This window comes from Poromitra crassiceps (genome assembly GCF_964638095.1).
Source record: "Poromitra crassiceps genome assembly, chromosome: 2".
NCBI classification, from domain to species: domain Eukaryota; kingdom Metazoa; phylum Chordata; class Actinopteri; order Beryciformes; family Melamphaidae; genus Poromitra; species Poromitra crassiceps.
Genome location: NC_139624.1, coordinates 94,424,353 through 94,442,114, shown reverse-complemented (window position 1 = coordinate 94,442,114; position 17,762 = coordinate 94,424,353). Strand labels below are relative to the sequence as shown.

The window sequence follows — 17,762 nt, the reverse complement described above, 5'->3', positions numbered from 1 at the left end:
TTGGAAGGGAAAGCAAATTGGTGAGTTAAAAGTTTAATGGGTCTTCCTACGGGTCTCACTATTTGCCAGATTGCACGTTTTAGTTGAATCAAATGCATTGCATTCATTGAAGGCTTTTCCATTGAGCGAAGTGCTTGAGGTAAACTCTACCCCCCGCCCTCGTCCACAGCAGCAGCATGCTTGCGCTAGTAAAACACAGAGAGCATAACGTTATCTGATGTAGTCTACATTGAAAAACGTAATTAAAAGTCTGTCTGCAACATTAGTCTCGCAGTGCCAGCCGTATATGATACCTCCGTTGTTGATGACATTGACCAGTGACTAGCTGCCCTCTCTCTCCCCCCTCCACTGCAGTTGTGGCAGCATGCTAGCGCTAGCAAAACACAATCAGACAGCATGGCTGCCTGCATTCGGTAAAGCAGCTTCTTCAATATAATGCATTAATACTGCCATATGATGAACAGCAACCTTATCTTGCCCACAAGGCTGTCTGAAAGTTAACTTAATTTAAATATAGGCAAAATTATCTCAGGTACACAACAATGACATTACCTTGACTTCGTGTTTGGAGCCTCCATGCAGAACAGTGATGTGCGTCCTTGCGTGGCCGGCAGAGGCTGCTCAGGCCTCGGCCGCTATCGGAGCTCACATCCGCCGATAACGATAGTTTTTAAAACATGCTATCGGCGCAGATTAATCGGCCAATCCGATTAATCGGTCGACCTCTAATGCGTATTGAACCGAAAGCCTTGTACATCACCCCTAGTTAAAACCCATCTCTAAGTAACACCCCTAATTAACAGCCATCCCTAATTAACAGCCAGTAGACACCCACCTTTCCTCCGGGGCGTTGGGCGTGGCACCAAACTACCATTAGTATAGGCAGGTCCCTTACTCCCGTTCTCCCTGACGAGAGAGAGAGAGAGAGAGAGATGGGAAATAATTACAATTATCATCAACAACAACAAATATCACAATATGCGGATTAACCCATTGATACCTGATGCAGCATTTGCGTGTATATCCCTCATTTGTGTGTGTATCCCTTTAAGACCGCGAACTGCGTCCACGCGGTTCGCGGTCTTAAAGGGATACACACACAAATGCATCAGGTATCAATGGGTATCAACATGTACTCTGCTGGGGGCCAAAGCCTTTTCTGTCAGTGACAAAGTGGTTTTGTTTTGAAGTATATATATATATATATATATATATATATATATATATATATATATATATATATATATATATATATATATAGATTGATATCTATCTATCTATCTATCTATCTATCTATCTCTGTATTTCTAACACATTAGTTGGCTGTCAAAACAAATGTAGGGCCATTATGATTTCCACCAAATGGGAAAAAACTGAGGGAATCATGGAATTTGGTAATAAAGATTTAGTCAACTGTAAAACATGTAATATTGCAAAATTTTCCATAATTTGGTTAAAATTGATCAAAAAAGTAGGCCTAATAATCAAAAACAAAAGTGGTCCTAATTATTGTAGTAACCTAAATGATTTCATAATTGTAAAATAGGCCTAGAGAAATGATTCCATTTTCGATTGAGGTGTTTTGAGAGGGGGGTCTTGCGTCACCGCGCAACTTGGTTTTCACTTTGAGAAACATGTCGAAGAGGCTGTCTGAGAGACAAGTCATTAAAAAGAAAAAGAAAAAAAGGATCCTAACTCCTAAATTAAAATTAAAATGGAGAAAATTGAATTTGAAAACAAAAAACAGAATGGGGGGGGGGGGGGGGGGGGTGGTGGATTTCACCTACAACGTATGTGCAGTGTTTCCCCTACCATTCTACAGGCCTGGCCAGGCCGACAGCGCCCCCGCCAGGCCATAAAAAAAAATGTTTTCCTGCTCTCCCCAAAATTTCAATAAACCTTTATGGCATATTACAATACAACAATACTGGTGTTGACAGTGGACAGTAATAGAAGATGCCAAATCATTCAAAACAATAAGCATTTTGCTTTTAGGAGCATTGTGCCAGCGTGCAGCGCTGTTCCAAAACGTGTCAACGTGTCGTTGCCTGGGAAACGCACATCCCATAATACAACTGTTCACGTTGCATCCCATAATACTATGATGTTTACGATACTTGGGATGCCATTGCCAACATAGATGCGAACAGGTTAGCTAAAAGTTTAGCGTCGCCAGCGAGGGCCCCCACCGTTGCGGTCGGGGTACGTTTCGAAATCCCTCTAGGCCTGAAATTCTTTCTAGGGGAAACTGATGTGCATTGTGATAAAAATTCTAGGAGTGGTCTGTGGCCTACCTCTCAGTGGCCGGGGCTCGGCTCTTGGCTTTGCTGAACTGGTGCACTCTCTTCTCACTGTGCTGGTGCTGTGAGGAGGACAGCAAGGTCAAGGGTCACCCACATTTCCGCATCTCAACTTTCATCCTAAACTTTCACAACAGCCTTCAAAGAAGAGTCCCTCCAGAATTTTTTTGTTTTTTGTGTGTGGTTATTGCAACTCAAAAACACAATGATGTGGCGGGTTTTCTCAACAATTATGATACAATGTTTGGAGTTTTGGGCCATGTCTACATTAGGGTAGTTATCAGTCAGTTAACGGTTAACGGTCAGTTATCAGTTAACTCATTGAGTGCCAGCCACTTTTGGAAAACGGATGCTCCCAGTGCTAGCCCTTTCAGAGCGTTTTCAGTGATTTCTCAAGACCCACAGAATATTGTGTGATATTACTATGTAAACACAGAACACGCCCAAAGAACGATGACACTATCTTGTATCATCAGCAAAAAAAAGTTTATTGATATCATTTTCTGTTCTTTAGTTATCAGCAGGAGAAGATAGGTTGGTTTCAGCAAAAACAGACGTTTCAAACTAGATGCTGAGATAATGAGCCTTTTGTGAAATGAAGCATTTCAAGCACATCACTGACTCTGAAGCTAATATTTTCTGATGTAGTGACACCTCAAAAATAATTTCCTTCAATAAAACAGATGGCAAAATAATATTTTTTAGCTGCAACCAGCAGCGCTGGCCCCTGCGTGCGCAGACCCTACACCTTCTTGCTGGTCTTGATTTACTGCTGGTGGGCATCAGATATTCTAGCTTATGTTTGCCAATCTGTCCATCGAGCCTGCTGTCTGGGTCGGTGTTGTATGGTGCCCTGCGTGCCCCACCCCCCTCAACTGCAAACCCCTCCTCCGTGGGAGTGTCTCTGGTGGCTCTCTGCTCTGAATTTTCCGCTGCACGTTTCAAAGTGCGCTGGCTGCACCCAGCCTATTTTCATAGCGTTCCGCCGTTTTTGTCCCAGCGCTTCCAGCTGAGAATAATTTATCTTTTCAGAAAGACGCTGGTGTCGGCTGTCGGGTGCTCCTTTTCTGGCAACTAATCATGTGGAGGGGCTATCGCAACAGACAGAAAGGCTCAATTGTGGGAGCAGATTGGCTGCTGTTCACAGGCACAGCTAACGTTACAGCATGCATCGGTTTCCGTGTGCCCACGGCTTCTTCTCTGTTTTTTTCCTCACTTTTCTCTAATCTGGAGAGCACTGTCGCCACCATCTGAAAGGTCCGTAAAATAGCTTATACACCTTCAACATCCCCCATATTTTTACAGGAGATGCATCAGGCTTTGATCCACGTCCCACCGTCAAAAAACGCAATTGACGACTTTAGTCGTCATTGGCACTCTACGTTACTATTTGAATTGACGACTTTAGTCGTCATTGGCACTCAATGAGTTAAATGGTTATCGGTTGACATCCCTGGTCCACACTGCCCCTATTGTTCTGGGGGTTAGCGTCTGTCGGATAATGTCCGAATTTGCATGAATTGGTCAACATCACAAGTCAAGGAAATATGGCACTGAAGTGGCTCTAAAAGATACAGAAAATGGGACATTTATAACTACCTTCCATGAAGAATTTTCACTTTGTGTTCAGTATCCCTGGTTTTGGTCAAACTGTGAATTGTGTAGATCCAGTAGCAAGGAATGAGCTGTGAATGACTCTACTGTGATAGTGTGTGTGTGTGTGTGTGTGTGTGTGTGTGAGAGAGAGAGAGAGAGAGAGAGAGAATGTGCTTTGTCAGCAGAGTCCTCTCTCTCTCTCACACACACACACACACACACACACACACACACACACACACACACACACACACACACACACACACACACACACACACACACACACACACACACACACTCTCTCTTGACCTACATCACTAAAGCTTAGTGATGAGTACTCTCCTTCATGTGGCTTAGTAGTTAGTGTGTCAGGTCCTCTCTCTCTCACAGCGCGTTTCAGACATGCAGTGAACTCCTGAATATATCACGTTACTCGGTTGGGCTGTATGTATGAACACAATTGTCCGTTGTGAGCGCGCCCCTCCAGAATTTCAAAGGAAAAGTTGCCAGCCACCGCCAGGAATTTTGACTAATCTCCCAAGACCCACAGAATATTTTCTTCTATGACTATGTAAACATTGAATATCTCAAAAGAAAGAAGAGAGCCTCTACTTTCTTAGGAAAAAAAGTTTGATTCTACCTTCATCTGTTTAGTTATCAACACTTGAATGTAGGTAGTGTTCACTGAAAATGTCCGTCTGTCCCCAAAAAGCAGAGACAAAAAATATCATTTTTGTAAGTGAAGTCATCTTCACGCATACTGAACCGAATAAATGTCTCTGATGATGGATAGTGGCCGGTGTTACACCAAACTACGCACCCCATAATGATTTGGTTTCCTTTTCCAGCCAAACACGCCCATGGTCACCGCCTTTACTGTACATCAGACTGGACTACAACACTCTGTGATATATGTTGGTATCAGCCATGATTCAGATGTTATGGTGAGGTGAATGCTCACCCTCTCTCTCTCACCTGCTCAGATGTTATAGTGAGGTGAATGCTCTCTCTCTCATCTGCTCAGATGTTATAGTGAGGTGAATGCTCTCTCTCTCACCTGCTCAGATGTTATAGTGAGGTGAATACTCTCTCACCTGCTCAGATGTTATAGTGAGGTGAATGCTCACCCTCTCTCTCTCTCACCTGCTCAGATGTTATAGTGAGGTGAATGCTCGCTCTCTCACCTGCTCAGATGTTATAGTGAGGTGAATACTCTCTCACCTGCTCAGATGTTATAGTGAGGTGAATGCTCACTCTCTCACCTGCTCAGATGTTATAGTGAGGTGAATACTCTCTCACCTGCTCAGATGTTATAGTGAGGTGAATGCTCACTCTCTCACCTGCTCAGATGTTATAGTGAGGTGAATACTCTCTCACCTGCTCAGATGTTATAGTGAGGTTAATGCTCTCTCTCTCTCTCACCTGCTCAGATGTTAATAGTGAGGTGAATGCTCTCTCTATCATCTGCTCAGATGTTATAGTGAGGTGAATGCTCTCTCTCTTTCACCTGCTCAGATGTTCTAGTGAGGGGAATGCTCTCTCTCACCTGCTCAGATGTTATAGTGAGGTGAATGCTCTCTCTCACCTGCTCAGATGTTCTAGTGAGGGGAATGCTCTCTCTCACCTGCTCAGATGTTATAGTGAGGTGAATGCTCTCTCTCACCTGCTCAGATGTTATAGTGAGGTGAATGCTCTCTCTCACCTGCTCAGATGTTAAAGTGAGGTAAATGCTCTCTCTCACCTGCTCAGATGTTATAGTGAGGTTAATGCTCTCTCTCACATGCTCAGATGTTATAGTGAGGTGAATGCTCTATTTTTAACCTGCTCAGATGTTATAGTGAGGTGAATGCTCTCTATTTTTAACCTGCTCAGATGTTAATAGTGAGGTGAATGATCTCTCTCTCACCTGCTCAGATGTTAACTCATTGAGTGCCAATGACGTCGATCGGCGTCAAAGCGAATAGTAACGTAGAGTGCCAATGACGTCGATCGGCGTCAAAAGTGTTTTTTGATGGTGGGACATGGATCAAAGCCTCCTGCATCTCCTGTAAAAATATTGTAGCTATTGAAGGTGTATAACCTATTTTACGGACCCATTAGGTGTTGACAGTGCTCTCCAGATTAGAGAAAGTTGAGGAAAAACAGCAGAAAAAGCCCCGTGATGAAAGAGAAACCGATGCATGAGCCAGAGCGGCACAGATTGCTCTGGCTGGAGTTAACGTTAGCTGCGAACAGCAGCCAATCCGCTCCCACAAATGAGCCCCTCTGTCTCTGCTGCATAGCTTCTCCACACGATTAGCCGCCAGAAAATAAAACCAAAGCCAAACCATTCTCATGAGAATGGTTTGGCTTTTCAGTGTCGCGCTGGGAGCCGGCGCACAAGGCTGAGCGCTCCGAAAATAGACTGGGTGCAGCGCACTTTGAAACGCGCAGCAGAAAGCCTATAATCGGACGCAGCTTCATCCCAGCTCACAACCGAAACCCCAGAAATGCAGACGAACTCAGCGAGCCCCATCCAGACTCCCCCGACGAGCGGCCGCCATCCGAACGTGGATCCGCAGGCAGCAGAGCCTGCCATAGCAGGCAGCAGAGACTCGCCTGACACACGCAGCAGCCAGCAGAGCGAGCAGAGCCACCAGAGACACTCCCACGGAGGAGGAGTTTGGAGTTGAGGGGGGTGGGGGTGCTGTTTATTGAAGGAAATTACTGTTCAGATGTTTCAGGTCAGAAAATATTAGCTTCAGAGTCAGTGATTTGCTTGAAATGCTTCATTTCACAAAAGGCTGAATATCTCAGCTTCTAATTTGAAACGCCTGTTTTTGCTGAAAACAACCTATCTTCTCCGGCTCATAACTAAAGAACGGAAAATGGTATCAATAAACTTTTTTTTGCTGATGATGCAATAGTCTCCCCATTCTTTGTGCGTGTTCGGTGTTTACATAGTAAAATCACTGAAAACGCTCTGAAACTCTGGCACTGGGAGCGTCCGTTCTCCAAAAGTGGCTGGCACTCAATGAGTTAATAGTGAGGTGAATGCTCTCTCTCACCTGCTCAGATGTTAAAGTGAGGTAAATGCTCTCTCTCACCTGCTCAGATGTTATAGTGAGGTTAATGCTCTCTCTCACATGCTCAGATGTTATAGTGAGGTGAATGCTCTATTTTTAACCTGCTCAGATGTTATAGTGAGGTGAATGCTCTCTATTTTTCACCTGCTCAGATGTTATAGTGAGGGGAATGATCTCTCTCTCACCTGCTCAGATGTTAATAGTGAGGTGAATGATCTCTCTCTCACCTGCTCAGATGTTAATAGTGAGGTGAATGCTCTCTCTCCCTGCTCAGATGTTATAGTGAGGTGAATGCTCTCTCTCTCTCATCTGCTCCTAGTGAGGTGAATGCTCTCTCTCACCTGCTCACATGTTATAGTGAGGTGAATGCTCTCTCTCTCACCTGCTCAGATGTTAATAGTGAGGTGAATGCTCTCTCTCCCTGCTCAGATGTTATAGTGAGGTGAATGCTCTCTCTCTCTCATCTGCTCCTAGTGAGGTGAATGCTCTCTCTCACCTGCTCACATGTTATAGTGAGGTGAATGCTCTCTCTCTCTCCCTGCTCAGATGTGTATAGTGAGGTGAATGCTCTCTCTCTCTCATCTGCTCCTAGTGAGGTGAATGCTCTCTCACCTGCTCAGATGTTATAGTGAGGTGAATGCTCTCTCTCTCTCACCTGCTCAGATGTTATAGTGAGGTGAATGCTCTCTCTCTCTCACCTGCTCAGATGTTCTAGTGAGGGGAATGCTCTCTCTCACCTGCTCAGCGTCCTGGGTGCTCTTCAGTGTACAGGCCTTCTTCCTCCACTCTGCTGGGCCGTTGTGCTCCGAGCTGTGCCCCCCCCTCCAGCACTCCCCCTGGGAACCTTTGGCACTGGAAGGTCTGGTGGAGAGGGGACGAATTAGGACGGGAGCCAAAAATAGGCTCTCTCAAATGGGCAATGAGAAGTGTGTTTCTTTACTGCCACTGTATTGTATAGGACTGAGTCGACTGTGAAAAAGGTAAGGAAGGATTGGACAGTATTAAATTCTGCTACAGTTGAATGCATTTTTCTACTAGATCAGCTGCTCAGAAGTTAACACTATAGTCTAAAGTCGTATGTTCTACTGCTACTAAGGCTGGGTATATCAGTACTCAATACCTTTAGGTAACAAACGAAATAACCCAGTACTAAGTAGTATTGGAACTTCTCTGGTCAAACTATGCCTGCATTTGATCATTTTTGTACACAGATCTAGAAAAAAAATACTATTTGTATGGTTTTGCTTGCAGCCAATCACCGCAAGCGTTCTTCGATTTAATACGATGTGTGATTGGTCCATTGCCAAAGCAGCTACAACCCATACAGTCTGTGGTGGACTGTACAGTTATTTAATACATATTCAGTCATTTGAACACTTTCAAAATGTATTTGTGTAAAAATGATTTGGATGGGGACGAGGAGTGGTGCCATTTTACGCAGCTGAATGCTATCGTTCACATTGTGGTATCGAACTAGAGGGGGAAAAAAGGTATTGAATGAAGTACAGTACTGGTAATGAAGTATTGGTATCCGTATCACTTTAAGGGTACTGGTGGTATTGGTACTGGTATCACTTTAACTCATTGAGCACTGTCGCCACCTAATGGGTCCGTAAAATAGCTTTTACACATTCAACATCCACCATACTTTCACAGGAGATGGATCTGGCTTTGATCCACGTCCCACCGTCAAAAAACGCAATTGACGACAATCGTCGTCATTGGCACTCTACGTTAGTATTTGAATTGACGACGATTGTCGTCATTGGCACTCAATGAGTTAAGGGTGATAAAAAAAAAACAGTATTGTTGATGTGTAAGCTATGTTATGGAAGTTCCTCATAGTTAATGCTATTATTAGCTATTGGCTATTAGATTTATTTAAGTTTATTTTGCACTCTGTGCTTTTATTTTTAAGGCTAGAAACGGAAGTGGTTGTGTTATTTGCCGTGCTCTGGGTGACGCAAGGTTAGATCTCGTTCCAACTGTTCTCCAACCTCCGTGTTGTTACTTTCTATGAAGAGTCAGAGTGCAACAATTACTTTACCTTACAGCCGGTGTTAAATCATGCAAAATTAACATGGAAGAGTAGATTGCAGAAAAGAAAGTAATGGAGTTCAGCAAGAGTGAGGCCATTGGAGTGAGGCGGCTTCAGAACGCTTGAGTCTTTTCTCATATAAATGCATAATCTATGTTTATTATTATTCTACAGGCTTCATTCAATAATATATTATGATCGATTGTTTTTCCCCTCGAAATTATTAATGCCATTAAATATGAATAGGTCTCTTTATAAAAAAGAAATTACAATAATAAAATTACGGCTAATTAATATATTATGACGATCTGATCGTCTATCGCCAATCTCTAATGGCCACGATTGGACGATATGAAAATAGGGACGATTGAGCAGCCTTAACGAACATGAAACAAGCGGTCGTGATGAGACAGTAACCTTGAACTTTGACCACCAAAATCGAATCAGTTCATCCTTGAGTCCATGTGGACGTTTGAGGCAAATTGGAAGAATTTATGTCAAGGTGTTCTTGAGATATCACATTAACAAGCTTGAAAATGGCGTCCGTGAGGTCACAGTGACCTTAACCTTTATCCTTTGACCACCAAAATCTAATTAGTTCATCCTTGAGTCCAAGTCGATGTTTGAGCTAAATTGGAAGAAATTCCATCAAGGCGTTCCTGAGATATCGCGTTAACGAGCATGAAACGAGCGGTCGTGAGATCTTTGATCTTTGTGAGACCTTTGATCACCGAAATCTAATCAGTTCATCCTTGCGTCCAAGTCGATATTTGAGCCAAATTGGAAGAAATTCCGTCAAGCCGTTCCTGAGATATCGCGTTAACGAACTTAGGAATGGCGTTCGTGAGGTCACAATGACCTTGAACTTTGACCACCAAAATCGAATGAGTTCATCATTGAGTCCAAGTCGACGTTTGAGGCAAATTTGATGAAACACGTGAACATCGAATCCATAATGCTTCCGGCCTGGCTATCGCCGGCGGAGGCATAAAAACCTCACCTCTCGCCTTGATTATACGCTTTGTCTGCACCCACACCAGAAATACTGGAAGCAGTATGACACCATACTGTCTCCCCGCATCGCAGAAAAAAGAAAAAAAAAGTTTAGAAGCCACAATATTGTTATAATATTAACAACCGGCCAACAGATATCAAAGGTGCTGGGCTTTATGGAAAGAGCGTGACTCGAACTGGTTAACAGTTATATCAAATTGGTCATTCAGTGGTGTTTTATGCCCACGTAACTAACGTAACTAACAGCTAGCTAATGGCAGAGGGTAACGCTAGCTATTTACTGTATATACTGTATTATCTGTCTATCAGATGTCAGACCATTTTTATGTCTGACGCAGGATAGGAAATTAGCGGGGGCTAATTAGGGGGGGGGACGTCAGACTGATGTCACCTGTTCTTATTTTTTTTAAACTTTGAGCACAAAATTAGGTTATTTGTATTATATATAATATACACAGTATATATATATGTAAGGGTTAATGCCCGACGAGGTGTACATTATCACTTTTTAAGGGACGACGCTGAAGCGAGAACCGGGCCGAGGCACAGCCGAAGTCCCTTAAAAAGTGATAATGTACACCTCGAAGGGCATTAACCCGCTTATACCATGGTCACTTGCCAACAAAACAAGACCAGTCATTTATATTTCCATGTGTAATAAATAAAGCAATCTAAATGGCTGTTTAAATGGCTGTTATTCATAAGTCAAAGTCTTAACCCTATGTTACATACGTATTGGCCAAGTACAGTATATTAACAGGAAGGAATTTCAGCAAGTGAAAGCAGTCAAGGCGACCAGAGCGGTTTAGTCGGAGAGTTGCGTCAGCGGAGGTCGAAAATGATTAACCATGTAGCCAAATGACTAGCCAGGAAGGGGGCTTGCGCTACGTTTGGATGCATAAATAAAGCTGATAATATACAATTAGAATTTTTTAAACGTCTGACCCTTTCAAAGTACATCACAAATGGTCAATTTTGCTGTAACTTGATAGCCCTGCTTAATAGGCATGGGTCGATTTCCGGTTTTACCGGTTCGGTTCGGTATACGAGCCCAAACCGGTTTGATCACGTGCAAACCGAAAAAACCTAAAAAAAAAAAAAATTTTTTTTTTGCCAGTTTATTCTGATTGCACTATTGTTCGTATTAGCCTCTTCTCAAGTTGCACTAGTAGGCAAAAGTCTTATTTTGTTTATTATGTTGATGTTTGAAGAAAAGTTAAGCTGAATAGTTATGAGAAATAAAAACAGTGTGTTGTTACAGTTAAAAGGTTCTGCTTATTTGTATTCAGTGTTCGTGCTGGTTGGCAGCATACCAGCTTAGAGGTGCATTATCGCCACCAACTGCAGCCGCTTTGATACGTTTTTTTGGGGAATATCGAACCGGTTTCAAAATGTTCAAACCGACCCATGCCTAGGCCCTATATTGTGTGAATTTGTGAGTTTTGAAGTTTAGAAGGCAGCTCAGCTGTAAGCCAATCCATTCTGATTGCACTGCTTGTGTTTTTATTAGCCTTTTTCTCAAGTTGCACTATAGGCAGAAGTCTTATTTCATTTATTATTTTGATGTTTAGAAGAAAAGTTGAGCTGAATAGTTATGAGAAATAAATACAGGGTGTGTTTGTTACACAGGTGTCCTGCTTCTTTTTATTCAGTATCATTGCTGGTTGACAATACCAGCTTAGAGGTGTATTATCGCTATCAGGTGGACTGAAGTTGCACTACAGACAGTTATGGGCCACACTCAGGAGCCCTGCTTGAATTTTTTTTTTTTTTTTTTTTTTTTAATTACAAAAACAATCGGTATACCGGTTCGATCCGGTTTAGACGGCAATATCGAACCGGTTTTAAAATTTTCAAACCGACCCAGCCCTACTGCTTAATCCAGGACCTTACTTCTTGTAACTTTTGTGAGGTAAAAAAACAGGTCCATTGGAGTGAATGGAGATGTCGGAACTCTCCATTATAGATCGCTCTGCTCGCAATAAAGATTCTGTCAGGGAGGGAAATCTCTGAAACAAAAATCAAAATTGTAAATAAGAGTTATTTTTGATAAACTGAGCACACATGGGTGATTTAAATACTTACTATGACCGACTCATTTTTTTTCTCAACTTACAAAAGTGCCATATTAACCCTTAACGGTGGTATAGAGCTCAAACAGCTCTCTTGATACCACTGTTGAAACTATGGTGCAATGATATGAATGGTGAACAGACCATTTGACTGAACTACTTTACTAGGTGTACATTATCACTTTTTAATGTACACCCTGCAGCCAATCAGAATCGAGTATTCACCCAGACCATGGTATATATATATATACTGTATATATATATATTTCAATCATGAGAGACCGGTCGGTAAGGGTTTAACAGGGGACTTTATTTAGCAAGTGGCGTGCATGGCAAGTACTTTGGCGTATGACTCCAATGTAAGATGGCGCTCCTCTTTAGGCGAGAGGGCGGCATCTATTTGGGCTAGAGATAATCCCCCCCCGGGATTCTCCAGGAGTCAAGACTCATTGGTGGTGGACTGGGGAGGTGGGTGGGGTGAAATGATGGCTTCAGAGGATGGTTTCAGGGGGAATGAACAGCCGCGATGCCGGCTGCTGCTGTGATCCGCCAGAGTGGGGGGTGATGTAGGACCCTCGCTATACTGTATATACTAGGGAGGACTGACGTCATGAACTGAGGACAACTGATGTCATGCCTGACGTCACGCTAAGGCTTGACTGACGTCACGGGCTGATCAGGTAATACAGATATGACGACCTCTCTCTCAGCTTGAAATTTGGTATGGAAACCTCACATATACATACATACACGTATATATATGTATATATATACATATATACAGATATATATATATATATATAATATATATATATATATACATATACACGTGTATATATATATCACAGGAGGTTTTTCTAGTGAGGCAGGGTAGGAGCCACCTCCCTTGTTTTTTGAGAAGGAGAGGTAGATTTTATACATTATATAATATATTTTTAATAAAATATCAATCAAATGTGTTTTTTCTTCATAAAAGTCATGGCTGATCTTAAAATGCTTCAACAGTGACACCTGTAGGGCACTGATGGAAAGGACATTGGTGGCATGCAGACAGAGTCTGTGCCACTGGGTCTGTCTGTGCCCTCAGGGGTATGCTGCATATTATTACCCCCTTGGGCGTTTCTTTTCCATTGTAATTTATCTCATGCTAATCTATGATTGGTCGAAAAACACATGCAATTCACAACAGTGAAGCCTCAACCACCCTCACCAATCAACAACCAAATTGGTTGTCTTACCAATCGATCCAATCAACAACCATTGGTTGTTGATTGGATGGATTGGTAAGATTGGTTGGTTGGTAAGATTGGTATATATATATATATACATATATATATATATATATATGTATATATATATGTGTATATATATATATGTGTGTATATATATTAGAGATGGGAATAGATTAATTTTTTTAATCTAGATTAATCCTGGTCATTCATCTAGATTAATCTAGATTAAAATGGGTCATTTGAAGTCTGTCGAAGCCATTCAAAATATAGAAGTAAGTCCTTGTGAACAGGTTTCTGTTTATTCAATTCAACTTGAATAGCCAGTAGGCATTTAAAGGTAAGAAACCAGCAGGTTACACACATGGTTTGTCTTCATCTGGACAAAGTTCTATCCTGAACTACCTGGAATGAACACCAGAGGGTATAAGAACAACAACCCACATTTCTGGGATCAATAATATTAAACTGGCATTAAACTGTCAGTAGCTGTGTTTCCATTACAGTTTTTCGCAAAATAATTGCGATATTTCTACAACTTCGACAATGTACAATTGCGACTTGTAGGCGTTTCCATTGAAGTTGAGTTTGGTCTGATGCGCGCACACCTGAACGCAATTCCCCATTACCAGCAGCTGCCACAGTGATTACGCACGGGGATCTGCCCATATCCCGTCCCCTGCATGCTCAAATCTAACCAATGGTCAATGCAAATCACAACATGAAGTTACAACGCATATAAACGAGCCTGATTATCAATTCAAAAGAAAATGAGTCGCAAAATGTTGCTGGCTGCGGTGAATGCGAGCGCGACAGACAGAGGAAAAAAGGTAGCCTATACAACTGGTCCGATTTAGACATTTCAGAATGTTGTGTAGGCTATTATAACATTGCACCTGAAACGTGTGTAATGTATTACTCACAGTCACTGTATTCACTTCACTGAATACTGAATACTGAAGTGACTTCAGTCAGGAGCACCGCACCGGTGTGTGCTTTTCCAAAGGAGAAGACGGGTCACATGACGTGCAAATGCGGAAAATCTGTTTCCATTACACTTTTGCGATAAACTGCTATATCGACACATCTGAAAAACCACCTCATGAGAGCGGCAGACATAAATGTCCGCGCTTACATACCTGTTCCATTCTAAAGTGATAATCATCATGGCCTGCTCAATATAAGTGGACCCTGCTACCAGACAACTTTGAGAATAGATTAACGGCGATAATTTTTTTATCGCGCGTTAAGAGTCTCGCGTTAACGCAGCCGTTAATGGCGTTAACGATCCCATCTATATATATATATATATATATATATATATATATATATATATATATATATATATGTATTTTTTTTTCTTTTTTCGTTTATTTGTCAGGGACAATGCAAGAATCATTGTAACAAGTTACAGGAACATGAAACATATGCGATGCATATAGGATATCTAGCCAAGGCTAATTTGCAATCCCTGTCCCTGGGTAGGCTTTTCTAATAAAAAACATAATCTAAACAAAGTGCAAACATAAAAATTGTGGCACGATCATACAAAATTTAGAGTAGAATTATGCTACTACATCATACAAGATTTACAGTAGAATTACACAACTACATCAGTGATCAATGGTCGCAGGTTTGATTTTGCTTCAGCCAGTGTTTCACCTTTTCATTAAAGCTTTTCAGATTAGTTTGCATTTTTATTTCTGTTGGTAGGGAATTCCACATGTGTATCCCTTTTACTGAAAAGGATGACTGACCCAAGGTAGTTTTGCGTTGGGCCACTCTACAATTGCCATTCGCTGATCCCCTTGTGGCAATTCTGTTGCTGTTTATTTTTGTGACATATGGTGAAAGTACGGCTGGGACGAGATTATTCACACATTTAAAAATCAATTTGACAAATAAAAACTTAATGAAGCTGTCAAAACTGAGCAGCTTGTACTTGTGTAGAATTTTACAGTGGTGCCATTTCATTTGTTTTCGATCCATTATTTTCAGTGCCTGTTTGTACAGTGATGTGACAGGTTTGACAGTTGCCTGTGAAGCCTGGGCCCATACAGTTACACAGTAGGATAAGTGAGAAAATATCATGGCATGCATGAACAGTTGAGCTGCCTTGAGAGGTATGTAATGTCTTATCATTCTAAAGCAGTTCAAATTTATCTTGACTGTTTTGCATATTTTTTTTCACATGTTTGTCAAATTTAAGTTGAGAATCCAAGATGACACCTAAAAATTTAAAATCGTTGACCTCTTTTATTTCCTCTCAATCTATTTTTATTATGAGACTGTCTTGTGCTCTCCTTCTTATGGAGAAACACATACCGTAGATACAGTCTTAGTGAGATTCAGAGTTAGGTGGTTGTTTTTGAGCCATTGGGATACAGCCTTCATTTCATTAGTTAGTATCTCAGCTGCTTGAAAAGGGGTTTTAGCTGATACATAAATGATTGTGTCGTCAGCATACATTTGACAACCAGCACTTTTACAACATGCTGGTAGATCATTTATATACTGTATAAGCTAAAGAGCAAAGGCCCCAAGATCGAGCCTTGTGGAATGCCGAGATATGAAGCAGCCAGCCGGTTGCTTGCTCTGAAAAATTAAGAGTTGTAAGTTTATTTAATAAAATCTTGTGGTTTACGGTGTCAAAGGCCTTTTTAACTCATTGAGTGCCAGCCACTTTTGGAGAACGGACGCTCCCAGTGCCAGAGTTTCAGAGCGTTTTCAGTGATTTCTCGAGGCCCACAGAATATTGTGTGATATTACTAAACACCGAACACGCACAAAGAACGATGAGACTCTCTTCTATCATCTGCAAAAAAAAGTTTATTGATACCATTTTCCGTTCTTTAGTTATGAGCCGGAGAAGATAGGTTGTTTTGAGCAAAAAGACACGTTTCAATTTAGAATCTGAGATATTCAGCCTTTTGTGAAAGGAAGCCTTTCAAGCACATCATTGACTCTGAAGCTAATATTTTCTGATGTAATGACACCTCAAAAATAATTTCCTTCAATAAAAGAGTGAAAACAAAGGAATTTTGTTTGGCCAAATAATATTTTTTAGCTGCAACCAGCAGCGCTGGCCCCTGCGTGCGCAGACCCTACACCTTCTTGCTGGTCTTGATTTACTGCTGGTGGGCATCAGATGGCCTATTCTAGCTTGTTTGCCTGTCTCTGTGCATCGAGCCTGCTGCTGCCTGGGTCTGTTTACTGTCAATGGTTGTATGCTGTAGTGCCCTGTGTGCCCCACCCCCCTCCTCCTCCTCCTCCGTGGTGGGAGGAGTGTCTCTCTGGGGCTCTGCTGCGAGTGCGTTTGCTCTGCGTGTGCTCTGCACTGAAAAGTCCGCTGCACCCCGCTTTTTCACAGCCTGTCGCCGGCTCCCAGCTGAGAATAATGTAACTTTTCAGAAAGACACTGGTGTCGGCAAATAAATCATATGGAGGGGCTATCGCAGCGGACACGGATGGGGCTCAATTGTGGCAGCAGATGACTGCTGTTCACAGGCACAGCTAACGTTATGCTTCATGCATATCGATGCGATTTCCGTTTCCCCATTACTTCTTCTCTCTTTTTTCCTCGCCTTTCTCTAATCTGGAGAGCACTGTCGCCACCTAATGGGTCCCTAAAATAGCTTTTACACATTCAACAGCCACCATACTTTCACAGGAGATGGATCTGGCTTTGATGCACGTCCCACCGTCAAAAAACGCAATTGACGAACATACTCGTCCTTGGCACTCTACGTTACTAAACAAATTGACGAACATACTCGTCCATGGCACTCAATGAGTTAAGGTCTAAAAACACCGCTCCCACTACATTACCCATGTCCAGTGAACTCTTGATGTTTTCAGTGAGGTAGCAGTTAGCCGTTTCCGTTGAAAACCCTGCCCTGAATCCGAATTGTTTGGGGTAAATAAGTTTATTGCTTTACTCAGGTGGTCAATGAGTTGTTCTGCAACAACTTTTTCCAGGACTTTTGAGAAAACGGGTAGAATAGCAATTGGTCTATAGTTGCTAGCTAGATTTGGTGCTCCAGCTTTGAAAATTGGTATGATGGTTGCTGTTTTCCAGCTTTGTGGGAATTTACCAGTTCTTATGGAGGTATTTATCATATGAGTTATAGGTTTGATCAGGGTGGCACTATGTGTTTTAATAAAAGCAGTATCCAGCCCGAACAGATCCTTTGCCTTTGAGTTACTTAATTTATTGATAATTCTACCCACTTTCTCTTGGTCAACCTCTTTAATATAAAAGGATTGTGATGAGTCTTTCATAATAACATGTGGTGACGTTACTGGTTCAAAATTGTCTGCAAGCTCTTCCACTGATTGTATAAAGTAATTATTAAATTCATTTGCTATTTCTGTACTATCAGTGCTGATTACTCCCTTCACCTCCAGCTCATTTATTGATTTTTGTTCACTGGGTTTAAGTTTAGTGA

General features: G+C 41.9%; 1 protein-coding gene across 1 annotated transcript in view; it reads right to left on the bottom strand.

Annotated features, from left to right (window-relative positions):
- The window catches only part of zcchc2 (zinc finger, CCHC domain containing 2), a gene marked incomplete at its 5' end in the record, with an annotated part of 116,610 nt that overhangs the window by 16,744 nt on the left and 82,104 nt on the right, over positions 1-17,762 (bottom strand). The window contains 3 exons of the mRNA XM_083631852.1: positions 836-906; positions 2,295-2,362; positions 7,699-7,822. Of these exons, the coding sequence (XP_083487978.1) occupies positions 836-906; positions 2,295-2,362; positions 7,699-7,822 (263 nt within the window). The remainder of the gene's footprint in view (positions 1-835; positions 907-2,294; positions 2,363-7,698; positions 7,823-17,762) is intronic.